Below are 15,306 nucleotides of genomic sequence, written 5' to 3' on the forward strand. Positions count from 1 at the left end.
GAGCGGCTGAGAGAGCTGGGGTTGTTTAGCCTGGAGAAGAGAAGGCTGAGGGGAGACCTTATTGCTCTGTACAACTACCTGAAAGGAGGTTGTGGAGAGGAGGGAGCTGGCCTTTTCTCCCAAGTGACAGGGGAGGGCAAGAGGGAACAGCCTCAAGTTCCAACAGGCGACCTTTAGGCTGGACATTAGGAAAAAATTTTTCATAGAAAGGGTCATTGGGCACTGGAACAGGCTGCCCAGGGAGGTGGTTGATTCACGTTCCCTGGAGGTGTTTAAGGCACGGGTGGACGAGGTGCTAAGGGGTATGGTTTGATGGTTGATAGGAATGGTCGGACTTGATGATCCGGTGGGTCTTTTCCAACCTTGTGATTCTATGATTCTAGCACCTTCATCTGTGTTACTGATATGTAATCAATCTTGGTAGTCTTTGACGGCTTTTGTACAGTTTTAAAATCTTGGGCTTTGGATTGAAACTTGGTTTAGAGAAAGTGTTGAAGAGTTTGTCAAAATATAAAGGAATAAAAACTATCAAAAGATAGATTGCATTGAGGTCGTCCTCTGATCATGTTTGTGTAGGAGCATTCTGTGCAGTGGAAGCTGAAGGCTCAGCTTGTTTAGAAAAAAACAGTCTGTCTTTGAAAAAGTTGGTGAAGGTGGATGGCTTAGTGTGTGTTGTCTGGCCTTCTGGTTTCAGAGTATAGCTTTTACAATGTGTACAGCACTTCAAAGGCATTGCGGGTCAGTTAGCATCTTTGATGTGTGTTAGAACTGTAAAGTTACATGGTCAGCTAACAAAACTATTATAGCTTTTGGAAGAAGTTTAATTTTATTTGCTCAAGAAGCCTCTCTCTGCTGTTAGGAACTTATACTGATTCATCTAGCTTTAATGGCCAAAGTCTTTTTAACTTTATTTTATACCCAAGCTCAGAATGGAGTCCCAAACCTCTGCTGAGTTGAAACAAACAAGTCCCCAAACAACATAAAAAAAATACTTCGCAGCGGATTTCAGTAGGGTTTGCCAGGTGGGCATGAAGTAAGGATTTGTAGTTTTCCATGCATTTGGCACCTTAAGAATTATAATTTGTAATCGTGACAGGGCGGTGTTTGTAAATGATGCCTTTGGCGTGTATTGTGTACTAGGATTGCAGAGGGGTTTGTTGCTTTACAAAATACTCACACTTGAGGCTCTAGTGTGGCATAATTTTTCTTGCTGTTCTGAATGTGACTTTGTTTTTCAAAGTGGATCAAGATACTTTACTGCTTTTTGTAACAACAGTACAGCGAATTCTATAGCTTTCACACTTTAAAAAATAAAAGGCATAGCTACAGTTTTAACCAGTACTGGGGGGAGAAACACACCTGAATCGAAAAATAATGTACATAATCTTCAAAATAATTCTTCCATGTGATCTGAAGCAGAAGACTGACTTGATTCAGGAAAGGTATAAACCTTTCAGAACTGAAGCCCAGGCATGTGCAAGGGAAGGTGTTCTGTTCCATCAGTAAGTTTATGCATAAGAAAATGAAATAAAAAGAGAGGTGTCTTGGGACACAGAGTTAGAGTCTAGCAGGGAGCTTCCATCCTGGTCACGGGACTGGAGCACGTATGGCAATAGAGACCTGGGTTTATTGCTTTGTAGGAACAGAAGATTAAGGGAGATGGTTCTGCTGTCTTCAGCTATCTGTTGAGAGGAAATAAGAGAAAGAGGAGCCAGATTCCTACAGACATGGTGATATGCTGAGAAGCTGTGGATACATATTGGAACATGAGGAAATTCTCACTAGATACGATTTTTTAATGTACTTACTTTTTACCACAAGGGTGACCAAATATTAGAACGGGGCCCTGAGAATGCTGTAGGATCATCCACCCTTGCAGATGCTCAAAAGTTGGCTGGATATAGCCCTAGAGTAGATTGATCTGCTCTTAAAGCAGGAAGGTTGAACTAGAGGTTCCTTCCGAACTGAATTATTAGTTAGGAAGTAAGGGGCATCTTGGGGAAAGCAAGTAAGAAAGTCCTAGAGAGAACCTATTAGGATCATTTGCTGAAGTAATGATGTTGGTATGTTTTCTTCCCTGATTCACAAATGGTGCTTTTTCTCTAATTTGTAGAATGGCTTTGTTCCTAAACTTCAGGAGAAATTTGCTCTTATGGTTGTTTCCCTGTTGCGGATCAGCAGTGCCCATACCCAGCGGAGGGCATTGCTATGGTACTGTGGGGTGCTTTTTGTCTCAGAGGTGAGCACTGTGGTGCTCAGCCTGTGTCTTGGTTGTATTCATGCAGTAAGCGGCTCAGTCACCACTGGGTCAGTGCTCCTGCCTGCCCTCTTCTTTTTCTTTTGCAGAGAGAATTTTGCATTAACAGGAAAGAGAGAAAGTAATTTTGCTACCAGTTATTAAAGACTTCAAGATATTACTAATCAGTTCTAATTTAATCTCAGCATCCACGCAGATATAGTTCTGACAACTTTTATTAGACTTCTATAATTGTGTTAAAAGTGATACCCTCAGGCTACTATTCATACAGTCACTTGGTTGGAAAAGACCTTTAAAATCATTAAGCCCAACTGTACCTGTCCAGTATTAAATCATAGAATCATAGAATAGTTGGAGGGGACCTAAAAGATCAAGTTCCAACCCCCCTGCGATGTGCAGGTACACTTCCCACTAGAGCAGGCTGCCCAAGGCCCCATCCAACCTGGCCTTGAATGCCTCCAGGGATGGGGAATCCACAACTTCCCTGGGCAACCTGTTCCAGTGCCTCATCACTCTCATCGTGAAGAAATTCCTCCTTTTGTCTAGTCTAAATCTGCCCCTCTCCAGTTTACACCCATTGCCCCTAGTCCTATCACTACAGGCCTTTGTAAACAGCCCCTCTCCAGCCTTCTTGGAGGCCCCCTTCAGGTACTGGCAGGTCGCTATAAGGTCTCAAAGCCTTCTCTCCTCCAGGCTGAACTAAGCCAACTCTCTCAGCCTGTCCTCACAGGGAAGGTGCTGCAGCCCTCTGATCGTATTTGTAGCCCTCCTCTGGACCTGTTCCAACAGCGCCATATCCTTACATTTGGGATTCCAGAACTGGACACAGTACTCCAGATAAGGTCTCACAAGAGAGGAATAGAGGGGCAGAATCACTTCCCTTGACCTGCTGTCCATGCTTCTTTTGATGTGGCCCAGGATCTGGTTGGCCTTCTGGGCTGCAAACGCACATTGCTGGCTCGTGTCAAGCTTCTCATCAATCAGTACCCCCAGGTCCTTCTCTGCAGGATTGCTCTTAATCACGTTATCCCCCATCCTGTATTAAAACCGCTGATTGCCCCAACCCAGGTGTAGGAACTTGTACTTGGCCTTTTTGAACCTCGTGAGGTTCTCAGAAGCGCACTTCTCCCAGCCTGTCCAGATCTTTCTGGTTTACATCCCATCCTTCCGCTGCGGCAACTGTACCGCTCAGCTTGGTGTCATCTGTAAACTTGCTGAGGATGCACTCAATCTCACCATCTATGTCCTTGATATTAAACAGCACCAGGAGGATGTTGTGGAGGACTGTGTCAAAGGCTTTACAGAAGTCCAGACAGGTCACATCTGCTGGTTTTCCTATGTCCACTGTTGTGGGTAACCAACAGCCACTAAGTTGGTCATACAGGACTTGCCACTGGTGAAGCCATGCTGGCTGCCATCCCATCCTCTGTGTGCTGCAGCGTAGCTTCTAGGAGGATATGTTCCGTGATCTTCCCAGGCACAGAGGTGAAGCTTACAGGTCAGTAGGTCCCAGAGTCATATTTTCTGCCCATTTTAAAAATGAGCACAATGTTACTGTTCTTTCAGGACTTCTCCTGGTTGCCATGACTTTTCAAATATCATGGAGAGTATCTTGACAACTGCATCAGCCAATTCTCTCAGGACTCTGAGATGCATCTCACCAGGTCTCATAGACTTAAAAATGTTCAGGTTCTTCAGGTGGTCACGAACCTCATCCTCCTCTACAGTGGGAGGGGGTTTACTCCCTGGTCACCATCTTGTTGTCCCACAACCCAGGAGGGGTGAGGAGAGTGGTTGTTAGTGAAGAGAAAAAAAAGTTGTTGTCTACCTCAGCCTTTTCCGTGTCTGTTGATATGAAGTTACCATTTTCAACCATCAGTGGCGATACGTTCTCTTTAACGGTGCTTTTCTGATTGATGTTCCCGTAGAAGCTGTTGTTGTTAGTCTTCACCTCCCTTGCCAAGTCTAGCTCCAGCTGCGCCTTGGCGTTCCTGACCTAATCCCTACACAACCAGGCAGCGTCCCTATACACTTCTTGAGTCAGCCATACTGGTCTCTTCCCTTCCCTGATTTCCTGCATCTGAGGACTATGTGCACTTGTGTTTTATGGAAAGCATCCTTAAATATTTGCCAGCTCTGTTCTGCTCCCTTGTCCCCAAGGACCATGTCCCAGGGGGTCCTACTGAGGAACTCCTTGAAGAGCTGAAAGTCTGCTTTCCTGAAATTTCCCATAACCCTCAGGACCTTGAACTCCACCAGCACATGATCACTGCAGCCCAGGCTGTCTCCGATCTTGATGTCACTGATGAGCTCACTTGTATTCGTGACCATCAGGTTCAGTATTGCATCTCCTTGTGTGGTGGTCTCTATTAGGTGGATTGAGAGATTACCTTCAATGCACTCCAGGAGTCTCCTGGATTGCCTACAACTTGCTGTGCTGCTTTTCCAGCCTGTGTCAGGGTGGTTTAAGCTCCCCAGTGGGATGAGAGCTTGCAAGCATGAATCTTCCTATAGCTGGAGGAAGAAGGCTTCATTAGTTGTCTCTCCTTGATCAGGTGGCCTGTAGTATACACCAATCACAAGGTTCCCGTTGGTTCCTTGTTCTTTTATTCTGACCCACAAGCTTTCATCATTTCATCATATCCCTAAGTACTTCATCTACCTGTCTTTTAAACACCTCCAGGCATGGGGACTCAACCACCTCCCTGAGCAGCCTGTTCCAGTGCCCGAGAACACTTTATGTGGAAAAATTTTTCCTAATGTCCAACCTGAACCCCCCCTGATGCAGCTTGAGGTCGTTCCCTCTCATTCTATCACCTGTCACTTGGGAGGAGAGACCAACACCCACCTCTCTACAACCTCCTTTCATGTAGTTGCAGACAGTGGTAAGGTCTCTCCCCAACCTCCGCTTCTTGTTCTCCAGCCCCTTCACCAGCTTTGTTGCCAAGCTGTGTGCATGACCTGGTAGTACTGCTGGGGGAGCGGGATTTGCTCTTTGCTGGGGCTTTGATGCTTTGTGTTTTACATCAGGCTCTGTAAGTGTCAGGGGCCCCGTGCCGTTTCTATTTGAGTGCTCTGTGCATCATTTTGGCTCTGGACCTACAAAAACTTATCTTCAGGCTTCTGGAGTATTCACCAGAGGAGAGAGCTGGTTGGGGAGTCCCAAGAATGCAGTTCCAACTGAGATATCATTCTTCTTAAAGCTTTCTGGAGGAGATGTAGGGTTCCTGTGGTGCCTCAGTTCAGAGGGGAACACTAGCTGCAGCACTGAGAGCCATGCATAGCTTTCTTGCTGTGACTGGCACGTAGTTCATCACAGAGCAGTCTGTATTCCAAACTTTTTTAATACAGGTCTGAGTTTTGCAAAAGCCTTTCAAACAAAAATTCAGAGAGCTGCTGCGTGGTAAAATGCTCTGAGTAGCAGCAGCCTGGCACTGCACATGCAACATTTGCAACATTTGCTCAGACACTTATTTGCAAAACAGACTTAGTTGCTCAGCAGTTTGCACTGTAGTTCCACACATGCTTGGTGGTGCCAGCTCAGGGAAGTGGTCCTTCCACGACCCTCAGCTCCTTGTGACAGAGCAAACATACGTTCACAGGGTGAACTGAATCAGAGAATTGATGCAAGTTAAAATTAATCAAGTCAAGAGGCTAATTTCAACATGGGACAACTTCTCTGGCAGACAAGAGCAGGTGAGCGTGCCCAGCCAGTGACGAGCTCTCCTGCTGCTGCTTTTAGCAGCCTGCTGGCTGATGTCATTGTGCAGTAGTCATGTCTCAAGGGCTTTCAGCAGGATTTAGGACTTCAGATTTGAGTGGGTGGAGTTGTGTTTTTCATATTTTTGAGATTATATTGATGCGTGAAACAAATCCACCTCCAAAATGGTTTCCTGAGTCAGCCTGGTCTGTGACAACTTTGATGTTTGGTTGTGAAATGATATAAAAATGTTTGTAAATAGAAATATTTCCCTTTGGTTTTGATCTTTTTGATATAAAGTAGCTGTACTTTCAAATAAGAGTTATTGTAAACTGAAAGCAGGCTCACTCTAGTGAGATGTTTCAACCATCTCAGTGTTTATACTTTTCCTGGAAAGGGAGATTTGTTGACACACTTCCTGGGAGATTTGGTTTCAATGAGCTGTTGACCTGGAGCTAGCCCTGAGCAGATCCTGCTTGTTTGGATGTTTCTCTACTGCTTTTCCAGCGTGCATCCTTTTACCCTCTTGCTGTTCATCGTCAGTTGTATGTAGATTCTTGCTATGTGTTACTCTGCAAGGCTCGATGGTGGGAATTAATAAAGTGCGATTGCTCATTGATCTTTCTGACTCAAGACCTGGACTGGGTGCTTTGTGGTGTGCTGTAAGAAGTCCTCTGCGGGAATGCAGTCTTGTGGAGTATCAGGGCTGATTCCATCTGTTTGTACCCTCCAGTCCCATTGTCCACGTGTGGGGAGGGCAGTACTGATGGCTGTTTAAAAACAGAGATCCCTTCAGGCCAGAAGGGTGGCAGAGCAGGAAAGGCCAGCTCTCTGACTGGATTTTCACCGCATGCTCTCAGGCCTTGAAATCACCTTAGAACCATTGGTGGGGCAGGAAGGGGGAGCTTGGGCCCCAGCATGGCACTAGCCTGCCCGGGAAAGGGCGCCTTTTTCCCTGGAGTGCCAAGAGAGAAGGATGTAGGCAAGCACCTGCAGCCTCAGAGCCGTTGTTTCCACCGTGATGTGCGGAGAAGGTAATGCCTGTGACGTGCTGGTATGAGGCTTCTTGTTGGGTGTTTGCAAGTGCTCTACTGAGAAATATCTGCTTTTTAATATTGTGTGACTGTTTTGGCTCTGGTATTTTTTATATTCATGCCTCTTTGATTTGATCTACTTAATGGTCCCTTGCTTTTTTCTTCCTCCCTTAAAATGTGTATTTGTGAAGCACCAGGATATATTCACCTGCAGTCTGTAACAGCTCCTTTCTGAAGTGTTCTGGCAGTTAAAAATCCCATGGTGTAGAGCAAATAGACCCCAAATGCCCACGCAATTACAAAGAGGGAATGATTAAAAAAACCCTCCAAATTATTCCACAAAAATTAAGTTTTTAATCAACTTTCAACTTCTTCTGTAGTTGTGAGGTAGGAGTGATCTCAGTGCTGTTCCATGACGTGCAGGCAGGCTTCCTTGTTTTCAAGAATGTCAAGGTCACCGTTAAGCAGATGATCAATTAAGTTTAAAACCAGGTGAATAGTTGTGAATAGTTGTTGACTTCCACTATGAGTTAAGCCATTGAAATAGCAGTGTTGTGCTTTCCAATAGTTGTAGGCAGCTCTGGGTCTCTCTCAGTGTGGAGGCAGCTACACTCAGGCTGTGGCAGAAATCGGTTTTATTTTTGTGGCAATTGTTGATGGTTGTTTTGTTTTGAAATCTGATTCAGAAAGGAACTGAACTTGTTAAAAGAAAAAAAAAAGCCACTCCAGCTACCACAGCTTTTGCATAGCTCAAATGCTTTTTTATGGGATGTGGGAGGTGTGAGCTGCTTTGGAGTTGGAGGGTTTTTGAAAGGCTTCCCCAAGTGCAAGAGGCGAGTAGATGGTTCCTTGAAGCACTACACAGGTGAATATTGGGTCCTAATTTGAGGCATGATTTTCACTCAGATCTTCAGTTGTGATGCCCTTAGTACAAGGTATACAGTGGAAATGTTGCCCCCTTTAATGTGAATCTTGAGTGATTCCGCTCTGCCCTTGACTGTGTTTAGATGATTTTGTGCCTGATGCTCTTAACAGTGTAAAATAAATTAGTTGCTGATAATGTGATGTTTTCCAGGGTAAGGTGAAATTGTCCTTGAGACCATAACTGAGTTTCACAATGTCATTCCTTATGGATCGTTTTTTGACATTAAGATGGATTATTTATTTTTATGATGTAAGTTGGAAAATTTTCTAATTGTTGTGTTTTTCTTATTGGCTTTAAGAGTCAGACTTACAGATCTGTCAACACAGAGCACCAACGTGTTGCACCACAAAAATGGAAGAAAGCTACCAGGCAGCTGTTCGAAGGGAGAGGACTCAAAGTATCCAAGCACTGAACTTTGAACTGAAGTACATGATTGTTGGTCATATCACAGCTTTTCAAGGTAGGAACTTTTGAGGCACCGCAGTCCTATGAGTAGTTTATAAAAGTATCCCCTGCAACCAAAAGGAAAAGATATATCCTTTGTTTTTCATTTCCCTTGTACTGCATGATGTAGTCACTGGCTTATGGTTTAATTCTCTCTTCTTTGCTGATCCTGCTTTTGGAAAAAGTTGATGGTACTTAATCTTGACTGGCATTTTAAGCATCTAAATCAAATTAGGAATATTTTTGAGTTTACACCTTGTTCCTGGGATTATTTTAAAAGATTGGCATGGAGTTTTTCCAAAGCATTTTCAAATGTTATTTAGGTGCCTGATAGTTGTTTGTGCTTTTTGATATTCTTTCCTGTTGCCAAAACATTTACAGGTATAGAATGTTAAACGAAAAGGCATTTGTTTATGGATGCTGAAGAAAAAGTTCTCTAACTGATATCTCAAGTGAGAGCACAGCTTGCTCTTCATATCAAAATGTGTCTCTACTTGATAGGTCACATGAAAAGTGATCTGTTTTCAAGAATTGTAGAACTGAAGAGAAGCTCAATATGATCCGGCAATGTGTGCTTGCAGCCCAGAAGGCCAACGGAATCCTGGGTCACATCAAAAGAAGCGTGGCCAGCAGGTCAAGGGAAGTGATTCTGCCCCTCTATTCCTCTCTTGTGAGACCTCATCTGGAGTATTGTGTCCAGCTCTGGAATCCTCAACATAAGAAGGATATGGAGCTGTTGGAACAGGTCCAGAGGAGGGCTACAAATACGATCAGAGGGCTGCAGCACCTCCCATATGAGGACAGGCTGAGGGAGCTGGGGTTGTTCAGCCTGGAGAAGAGAAGGCTGAGACCTTATAGCGACCTGCCAGTACCTGAAGGGGGCCTCCAAGAAGGCTGGAGAGGGGCTGTTTACAAAGGCCTGTAGTGATAGGACTAGGGGCAATGGGTATAAACTGTAGAGGAGCAGATTTAGACTAGACAAAAGGAGGAATTTCTTCACGATGAGAGTGATGAGGCACTGGAACAGGTTGCCCAGGGAAGTTGTGGATTCCCCATCCCTGGAGGCATTCAAGGCCAGGTTAGATGGGGCCTTGGGCAGCCTGATCTAGTGGGAAGGGTACCTGCACATCACAGAGGGGTTGGAACTCGATGATCTTTAAGGTCCCTTCCAACCCAAACTACTCGATAATTCTAATTACAGCCATGGAGTTAAATGTTAGTGTGTGAAAGAACCTGTGCTGAAAGCTTATTATCATAACTCTTGCTGTTCTCAAAGCTACCTTGCTCTAGTTGGTTGGTATAAGCCTGTGTAGATCCTTCTTACAGATGGTTATTGTGTTATTTAAGGGGAGGAGGAGGCTTGTGTAGGATTGTACAGTATACAATGTTGGGCACTGGGGAGTTTTCTCCAGAATGACATTTAAGCATTGTCTGTGAACTTAAATAAAAAAAAAGTTGAGTGATTCAAGCAGTAGTTGTGTGATGAATCCAGCTTACTGATTTCTGTGGGCCAAATTACATGCTTAATTTTAACTCACTGCTTCACTGCGTTTAGTGCTGAGCACCTTCATGGAGTTGGTTTTGAAAACTGGCCAGTAGTTATTAAAATAGAAGGTCTGTGTCATTAATTGTATTATTACGATGCAGTTTTTAATCAGATGGTTGTTTTTTCCATTTAAGTGAAAATACTGAAAATAAAAGATATGATTGGCTGTTACTAAGAGATAGGATAGTATCAAAAGTTGACAGTGAGCAATGATGAAAATCTGAAAGCTATGCAAGGGCAAGATAAAGTTTTTCTTCTGTTTTTGGTCATTTACCTTTTTCCTCTGTTCTGTACCAATGAGCACGAAATAGCATTTTGTTTATTTTACAACTGATTTTTGAAAATTTTTAATATCCCTCATGATTACAAAATTTGAATGGAGGGCACTTTGGAGGAGCATTGTAGTAAAAGGGTGACTGCTGGCATTGGTCAGTGCTGCAAAATTACTCAGGTAGTCTTTCAGTATCATGATTGAATGAAGATCAGGTCAGAATAGATTAACCTACCACCCCCTTTAGGAAAAGCCAGCAGTTTTATTGTCCATTGCTGATGAAGCCTTTTGGTGGAGTGAAAGAAGTAGTTAGGCATTTCACACAGTTTAAATTTACAAGCATTTTCTGGAAGTGGGTGAATAGGTTGGTTATTGTAATTTGTTATGGCTGGCCCTCTGTCTATGTTAGGTGAGAACATTTGAAAAATGTAAGTTTCCTCTCTTGCTTTGTGAGCTGCTTTTGTTATTTGGTTTTGTCCCAGATATCAGTGAAAAGCCTCTTGCTTTATCTTGTGCTGTATAAACTTTTTGTTGCCAAGAGTTGTACTGTGTGAGACCTTTACCAAGAAGAAAGATCTTTTCATTGAATGAACTCTGTTCATTTTCCCTGTTTTGGTTTTTTGCTATTTTGTATGATAAAGTGTGAATTTAAAGTCTGAGAAAAGAAGTATCTTTATTTTAGAAGCTTTCAGGTGTCTTTATGATTTTGTTTCTTGCAGCAGTGAGAACTGGCTTAGACTTCCTAAAAAATACTGATTTATTCATTTGTGTGTGGTAGTGTTTACTTGTACAGTTTTCATGCAGTTTACTTCCTTTGTATATACACATTTTTCATACTGTTAGTGAAGCCAAAGCAAAACAGTAGCTAGCCTTGCTGCCTACTGCAGAGCAAAAGAAATCTTAACTGATTTTATGCACTTTTTGCAAAAAATACAAATCATCTTATACCTATACTGATGAAATTGTTTTCATGACTAATACGGTATAAGAAATGGATATTCAGGAGTCCAGCCTTGAGAATATAGTAACGGGAGTTAAATTTCAGTGGGAAAATAGAGCAGCTTTTGTAGAGGGGTGGGTCAGAGAGGATGTGGTAGGTTTGGGGTTTTTTTTGCTTTTTTTTTTTTTTTTCATCTCCTCATTTTCTCTCAAGGAAGTAAAAAGACAGTTCTGGGGACCTGCAATTAGATACCACAAGTATTAGTAGGAAAGAGCTTTCTTATGTGAGCAGGAGTTTTAATGACCTCAGTTAAATATTCCTTCTGCACTGCCTGGATACTGTAGATGACTGTGGGCATTTTGGACTTGAAGTGATTTTTTGTTTTTTCTTTTGAAATTGAAAATGTTATTTAAGTAGCTTTGCCCACAACTGAAATAAGACAATTTTCACAGGTGCTGGGTTTAGTTGTGCAAAATAATTAGTCTCCAAGACTTGATTAAATGTGCCACAGCTGCAGGCAGGCTTATTACATTTGGGCTTTCAGCACCACGGTTCAATCCTGCTATTTGTCTCCCTGTAAGTTTTTCAGTATTAGCAACCCAGGCCTTGCTCAAACACTTAATAAATCAAGCTTCTGCATGGGTGTTTTTTGCTTGAACTCCTTTCTCTCATGCTGTTGTTGTTACACCTGATGAGAATAGGAAGAGGCACCTTGGCATCAGCTGCAGGCTATATAAATGCAGTCCCCATTAAATAACAGGACAGGAGGAAAGGAGAGAGGTAGGAATTCAAAGGCCAGGTGGCTGCCTGGGAAGGACATCATCAGCATCAGCATCAGCTCCTGCAAGATTATACATTGTTGCAAAATCTTTTGGGTGTTTTGCATGTTGAGTGTAAGCAGGACCCTGGATTTGCTTTTTCCTAGTGCTTTGGTCTATGATGTAGCCTAAAAGTAGTAACCGTGATATTATTCTACAGATGTGTTATTATGACTCTGCTCCAAATGGAGTCAAAGACAAGGTGGAGTAAGTGGATGAGATTGTAAGTGTGACAATAGGACCAAGCATAACAGAGGAGAATGTGTCTGTTGTAATGATCCTAGTGTGTGATCTTCTGGCTTTGTTTTAGATGCCTTTTATGGTGATACTACATATTACTTGTCACAGTCATCCTTCTGTGCCCCCTCCCCCAATTCCCTCAAACAGTCCCTGCACTCACTGAGGACATTTCCAAGCAAGGCAACTGTGATTCAATGAATGGATTAAAAGTAGCACAGATGTGCAGGCTGAACATTGCTGTCAGAAGAGGTATCAACAGCTTGATAGAAAACTCTGTTGTGGGCGCAGAGCCCATGTATGGAGTGCCCACAGGTGCCATGGAAGGACCCACAGATAGCGTGGCTATGCTTATGTCATCTTATGCCAACTTTAATCTTAGGTAATGAGAATCCAAACATTGGTGACTTTTTTGTTCTGCTGATGGTCTCTGCAGAAAGGCAGAATAAGATACTTTGAAACCTACATCACATTTCAGTCACCAAAATAGCAGGTAATAAGAGGTACAGTGAAAAGTTTTGTTTGAGCTCAGTAGTGTAAAAAAAACCCTACGGTATTCTGCACTTGTTTGTTTTTACAGCAGGCAAGTGGAATTCTTCACTCACGGCCTCTGAAGAGAAAGCTCTGTCATAAAAGCATGTTGGTTATAACGCAATAATTTTGTGGTGTTCCTCTGAAATAGCATTCATTTGGCCTTGGGGGGTCAATGGGTAGGGCCAGATATTCTGTATTCTCCCAGCTGCAAGAGGGTAGGTTAGCTTTGTAACATTCTCCTAACTCAAGCAGTTTGGCAAAGCTGTGCTTCTGTTCTGCTTTATATGGAATGAGGAGGTGCTAGCTGGGAAAGCTCTTTGCCGGTATTCCTACTAGCAGACTTGCACTGATATCTCTGAGCACACGTGTTGTTTTGTCCTCTTACCATCTGATCCCAGCAGGTGACTGGGAAGGATATGAATGATACAAGCTGGAGGAGGGAATGTAATTGTAGCAGGGATGACTCCTAGGACTCCTGGTGGTCAGTAAAATGTCTAAAATTAAGGCCCAGTTGATCCAAAAAAAACCCCTAAGCACAAAGTTTTTGATCTGACATCCTCCCTGGTGACTGGGAATGGTCAGCTGGCTTCTCTCAGTCTTGGGGTGGATGCCATTAGTAGGTCCAGTAATCAACTGACCTGAAGGTACTCAGAAATATGTAATACAGTACACCAGTACTTAGAGCCATGTGGAGTCAAAGACATTCTCCTTTTTAATTTGGCTGAGTTGCAATGTTGCTTGTTATAATTGCATTAACAACACAAAGTCCAAATGTGGATCAATTTACTATTTATTTAGATAGGAAAGCAAAAGCAGCGCTGGGCGGCCGGGGGAGTTGCAGCTCCACCATGGCTCGCAAAGTTAGGTAAGCTGGGCAACCCCTTTTATCCCCCCCTGAGTTCGTGTCACATCTTTGAAGATGCTCCCCCCCCCGGCTCCTTCCTCTAGGGTACATGCAATCTCCATATGGCCAGATCAGCAGTCTTCAAGGTGGTAGTCCGGCTTCTCATCAAACAGTTCCTAACCCTTCTTCCTCCTTATCTCTGGGCCATTTCTAGGACTAAGCAACCATGAGATGATAGGGTTTTCTGTTCTAGGTGAAGTGAAGAGGGTGGTTAGCAAGACGGTAGCATTAAATTTCCAGAGGGCAGACTTTGATCTCTTCAGAAGGCTGGTTGGTGAAGTCTCATGGAAGACAGTACGCAAGGGCAAGGGAGCCCAGGAGGGCTGGGAGCTCTTCAAAAGGGTGGTCCTAGCAGCTCAGGAGAAAGCCATCCCCGTGGTCCGGAAAAAAAGCTGGCAGGGGAGAAAGCCAGCTTGGTTGAATAGAGAGATCTTGAGGGATATCAAGAAGAAGAGAAATGTTTATGGGCTCTGGAAGAAGGGACAGGCCTCTTGGGTGGACTACAGGAGGGAAGTGAGATTGTGTAGGGAAAAAATCAGAAGGGCTAAGGCTCAGCTAAAAATTGGATTGGCCAAGTCTGTGAAAGATAACAAAAAATCTTTCTACAAATATAAAAATGATAAAAGGAGGACTAGGGAGACCATACAGTCCCTATTGGACACAGAAGGAACAACAGTGACAGGGGATAAGGAAAAGGCTGAGGTACTTAACGCCTTCTTTGCCTCAGTCTTTAGTTGTAAGGAGGGTCGTTCCGTCTGTGTACTAACCCAGGAGCTAGAGGAGCATAATGAGGCTCCCGTGATCCAAGAGGAGGTGGTCAGAGCCTTGCTAGCCCAACTAGACACCCACAAGCCTATGGGGCCGGACGGGATTCACCCTAGGGTACTGAAGGAGCTGGCGGATGTGCTGGCCAAATCACTTTCCATCATCTTCCAACAGTCCTGAAAGACTGGGGAAGTCCCACTGGACTGGAGGCTGGCTGATGTCGTGCCCATCTACAAAAAGGGCCGCAGGGAGGACCCGGGAAACTACAGGCCTATCAGTCTGACCTCAGTGCCAGGGAAAGTCATGGAGCAGGTGATCTTGAGTGCTATCATGAAGCACATGCAAGAGAACCGGGTGATCAGGCCCAGTCAACATGGGTTCATGAAAGGCAGGTCTTGCCAAACTAACCTGATCGCCTTCTATGACAAAGTGACTCGGCTGCTGGATGAGGGGAAGGCTGTGGATGTGGTCTTCCTGGACTTCAGCAAAGCCTTTGACACAGTTTCTCACAGCATTCTGCTTGGGAAACTGTCAGACTCTGGACTGGACAGGCGCACACTCTCGTGGGTGGAAAACTGGTTGGCTGGCCGGGCCCAGAGAGTGGTGGTAAATGGTGCTAAATCCAGCTGGAGGCCAGTGACAAGTGGGGTTCCCCAGGGCTCAGTGCTGGGTCCAGCCCTGTTCAATGTCTTCATCAATGACCTGGATGAAGGCATTGAGTGCACCCTTAGCAAGTTTGCGGACGACACTAAGCTGGGTGGAAGTGTCGATCTGCTGGAGGGTAGGGAGGCTCTGCAAAGGGATCTGAACAGGCTGGACCGCTGGGCAGAGACCAATGGCATGAGGTTTAACAAGGCCAAATGCCAGGTCCTGCACTTGGGGCACAACAACCCTATGCAGTGCTACAGACTAGGAGAAGTCTGTCTAGAAA

At 44.1% G+C, this 15,306-nt stretch overlaps 1 protein-coding gene across 7 annotated transcripts in view; it reads left to right on the forward strand.

The window, feature by feature from the left end:
* The window catches only part of LOC138724681 (glypican-5-like), a 480,713-nt gene that overhangs the window by 25,388 nt on the left and 440,019 nt on the right, over window positions 1–15,306 (forward strand). For all 7 annotated transcript variants that reach the window (XM_069864872.1, XM_069864870.1, XM_069864871.1 and 4 more), the window contains exon 2: window positions 8,215–8,376. In XM_069864872.1, the coding sequence (XP_069720973.1) occupies window positions 8,215–8,376 (162 nt within the window). The remainder of the gene's footprint in view (window positions 1–8,214; window positions 8,377–15,306) is intronic.

This window comes from Phaenicophaeus curvirostris, chromosome 10 (assembly GCF_032191515.1).
Source record: "Phaenicophaeus curvirostris isolate KB17595 chromosome 10, BPBGC_Pcur_1.0, whole genome shotgun sequence".
NCBI classification, from domain to species: Eukaryota; Metazoa; Chordata; class Aves; order Cuculiformes; family Cuculidae; genus Phaenicophaeus; species Phaenicophaeus curvirostris.